The sequence below is a fragment of the Chlorella variabilis genome (assembly GCF_000147415.1).
Source record: "Chlorella variabilis unplaced genomic scaffold CHLNCscaffold_12, whole genome shotgun sequence".
Classification (NCBI taxonomy): domain Eukaryota; kingdom Viridiplantae; phylum Chlorophyta; class Trebouxiophyceae; order Chlorellales; family Chlorellaceae; genus Chlorella; species Chlorella variabilis.
Genome location: NW_005435076.1, coordinates 558619 through 562293, shown reverse-complemented (window position 1 = coordinate 562293; position 3675 = coordinate 558619). Strand labels below are relative to the sequence as shown.

The window sequence follows — 3675 nt, the reverse complement described above, 5'->3', positions numbered from 1 at the left end:
GGAGGGGCGGGGCAACACGGTGAGCAAGGCAACGTCACAGCCCCACCCCACGCATGGCCTTCCTCCCACAAGCAGAAGGTGGCCCTAGCCCCTGCCCCTAACCAACCCACACCCACCGCCCCCCCAACACACACCACCCATACACACACCACCACTGCCCCCCACCCAGCGTGTGCTGGTGCGCCCACCCGGGTCCTCCAGCTCAGCCAGTAGCGGCTCCAGCAGGCCCGACCGTCGCACCGCCGCCGCCGCTGCCGGCGACGCCGCCGCCAGCGCCACCAGCAGCGTCAGCGCCCGCATGCGCAGCAGCGGGTCGTGGCAGGCGGCCAGGGCCGCCAGCGCGCCGCCCCAGGGGTGCTCCCGCCGCAGCAGCTGCGGCAGGAGCGCCTGCGCACCCGCCTGCGGCCTGCCCAGCTGCCTCAGGGCTGCCTCTGCCGCCGAGGTCACCCCCACTTCTGGGTCCTGAAGCGCCGCCATTAACAGGTCCAGGCACGCCGGAGGCGGCTCCTCCTGGGCGGCCACCAGGCGGCCCAGCTGCTGCACCGCCAGGCGCCGCAGCGGCACGGAGGGCGACTGAAGGGCGGCAGCCGCGAGTGGCAGGATGCTGGGCAGCAGGGAGGCGCCTGCAGGGGCGGGCAGCGGGAGGGGAGGGCAGGCGTGCAGGCATCGGATGCACCCAGGCGCACTGCACACGGGCAGGGCTGCAGGCAGGCTGAGTGTGCAGGTGCCCCGGGTGGCACAGCGCACCGTAGCTGGTGCCAAAGACCTTGGCAAGGGCGGCTGCTGCGTCCTCCATCAGCGAGGCGCTCACATCGGGCCCGCTCAGCTCTCTGTATGGGCAGCGGGCAGGCGCGCACCATGAGCAGCTGCTGGCGGCAGGGAGCTGGTCTGCCCTGCGGTTGGCGCTGGTGGCGGGAGCCCCAGCGGCGGGTGGCGGGCGGGCGGCGGGTGGGCGACGCACCGGAAGCAGGTCTCGAGTGGGAACGCAGCAATGAAATCCTGGGCTTCGGCATCGCTCTGCCCCACGCTCTCAGCCAGGGCTCGCACAGCCGCTGCAAACCCGTCATCGCGCATTCTCGAGAGGCGCGGATCGAATTGCCGTCCTGGAGCGTCACAAGGTGCGGCAGAGCTTCGAATTGAAATTCTCTGATGTTCTGCAGTCTACCAAGGCGCCTGTACTGCGGGTGCCAACTCATTTGCTCTCACACCCCAGCAGCGCATCGCAAACCCTCATTTGAACCATCGCTGGACACAGCATTCGATACCAGCAGGGTGTGACGTGAGAGGTGGCTTGAGTCATGAGCAGCCTGGCGTTTGCGCCAGCCGCACTTCGTGACAGCGGTTTCCTGGGCAGGCAGAGTGTGCGCGGGGGTGCGCAGGCCCGCAGGCCGGTGCACCGGTCCTTGGTGCGGCCGTCGGCAGCGGCGAGTGACTCTGCGTCGTGGCGGCAGGCGCAGGCGGCCTTCCAGCGGCAGGCCAGCGACGCTCGGGCCAAGCTTGAGCAGTGGGCCAGGCAGCAGCGCCTGGACCAGCGCATCAACTCGGGCCTTGAGGCAGCCACACGCGCGGCCGCGCAGGCCGCCGAGCAGGCCCAGGCCAGCGCCCGCAAGGTGAGCGGCAGGCGGGCGCCGCAGCACGGCACCGCCTCCCACCGCCTCCTGCTTCCCGCCCGCCACATCCACTGCCGCCAAGTCATCGACGTGGCTGTGCTGCCGGGCGCTTGGTGCCTGGTACTGCAGGTGGATGAGGAGTATGATGTGCTGGGGAAGGCAGCCGGCGCGGCGCGCACAGTCAACGACACTGCAGAGGAGCTGGACTCGGTGGGGTGGGGGCTTGTGTGTGTGGGAGGGGGGGCGGCGGCACTGCCTGCCTGCCTGCCTGCCTGCTGGGATGAGCGCCGCACGCCGCGCACGCAACGCCTGCGACCCACGAGCTCAAGGTGGCCGGCAAGTGCGATGCACCCCCCTGCAGAAGTTCCAGTTCCGGCGCCGGCTGCGCATCTTCCTCACAGACGCCAGGCGCATGCTGCCGCTGCTGGGCCGCCGCCTGCACGACTTCAGCGGCACGCCCATGGGCGCCATCACCTTCTTCTTCGCCTTCCTAGTGTCGGGTGAGGGGGCCAGCCCGGGGGCGGCAGCCCCATCGGCCAGCCAGCGCACAGCAGCATCGTTCCAACCCGGATCGCTCCAAAACACGCCATCTCTTCCCCCCTGCCTGCCGCAGTGTTCACGGGCGCGTTCTGGGTCATCCTGCGCCTGCTGTTCAGCCTCATGTGGATCGGCATCCTGCTCAGCCCCATGCTCATGTGAGCCGCCCGGCTGCCACCGCCTGGCGCCCCCCGCTGGGCAGCAACCGCCCCGCCCCGTCCTTTTGCAGCTCGGCAGCTCCCCACTTGTGTGCGCCCTCTGGGCTCCCACCCTGGTGCCACACCGACACCAGCACGCACACACTCACAACACAGCCTGCCCCTACGGTGCCCCCTCCCGTCCCCCCGCAGCAACTACATCAACGCCCGGATGATGGCTGAGCAGCAGGAGCGGTACAAGGAGTATGTGGAGGAGCAGCGGCGGCGGGAGGCCAACCCCTTCCGCGGCACTATCCTGGAGGAGGTGTTTGCGCGGGGGCCGCGGTCGGGCAGGAGGAAGGCGCAGTTTGACTCGCAGGACGTCATCGACGTCTCCGCGGAGCACATCTACGACAGCGACTGAGGGCGCCCGCATGGCCGGAAGGCGGGCAGGCACCCGCGGGGCCATCTCGCCTGGGCCACGGCTGCGCCGGGCACGGTTTTGAGGGGGGCGATCTCAGTGTGCCCTCCCTCCCCCTGCTGCGTCGCCTCTGCCGGTTTTACAGCCCGGACGCCCTTTCAATGCATCCTCCATTTTCCCTTGCTGCTACACCATTCTGCCTTGCTGCTAAACCAACCCGCAAAGAGGTCGACTCTTGAACTGCTACCCCCGTTCTTTACCTTCCCTCGTTCCCTGACCACTCCCTCTCCTTCAACCGATTGCTGCGTCAAGTGGGACCACCTCTTGCTGCTGCTGCTGCCTGCACCAACCACTCTTTGTATTACAAGCCAATGGGGCATCGCATCCCCAATGCAGGAACCCCCAATGCACGAAACGTGAACATGTGCTCTTTCTACATCCATCATTCTCCCTTACAGCATGGCGGGTGGTGCGTAATGGCACGCAGCGTGTACACAGGCAGGACAAGGACAAAAAGGGAAGCATTTGCCCGGCCTAAAAAATGGAAGAAAGGTGGAAACAAAACTACAAGATGTACATGTCATGAGGTGGCGGGGGTGGGGCCGGGTTAAGACTACGCCTGGACAGAGCGCATGCTGTATGCAAGCAGCACCAGGCAGAGCGATGAGCCCACGAACCCGCACCAGATCACCAGGAAGGCGGCGAGCTGGGGGAGGAAGGCGGCGAGCTGGGGGCGGCAGACGGCGTGCTGCGCGCCGAGCGCCGCGCCAGGCTGGCTGCCAGCTGGGTGCGGGGCAGCACACCGCTGCGCAGCCCCTCGGCCCAAACTGTGCGCAGGTGGCAGGGCCGCCGCCGCCGCGGCGCGTCTGGCGGGGGCGGTGCGCCCCTGCAGGAGGCTGGCGGTGGCGCGGGCGAAACGCAGGGCGCCGCCGGCAGCCGCCGCCCGGCTGGCCGCCTGGCGCAGGCTGGC

General features: G+C 68.8%; 2 protein-coding genes across 2 annotated transcripts; one reads left to right on the top strand and one right to left on the bottom strand.

The window, feature by feature from the left end:
* Nucleotides 1–188: 188 nt before the first annotated feature.
* Nucleotides 189–1074, bottom strand: CHLNCDRAFT_134792 (hypothetical protein; the record flags this gene model as incomplete). The annotated part of the gene is made up of 3 exons (XM_005846847.1): nucleotides 189–623; nucleotides 748–830; nucleotides 962–1074. Coding segments are annotated over 3 exons (631 nt in total), but the record flags the coding sequence as incomplete, so codon positions are not given.
* Nucleotides 1075–1298: 224 nt separating this feature from the next.
* CHLNCDRAFT_134791 (expressed protein) lies at nucleotides 1299–2708 on the top strand (the record flags this gene model as incomplete). Its single annotated transcript, XM_005847028.1, has 5 exons — nucleotides 1299–1610; nucleotides 1740–1820; nucleotides 1972–2110; nucleotides 2224–2305; nucleotides 2498–2708. 5 exons carry the CDS (start codon nucleotides 1299–1301, stop codon nucleotides 2706–2708), a joined length of 825 nt encoding a protein of 274 aa, XP_005847090.1.
* Nucleotides 2709–3675: the final 967 nt, after the last annotated feature.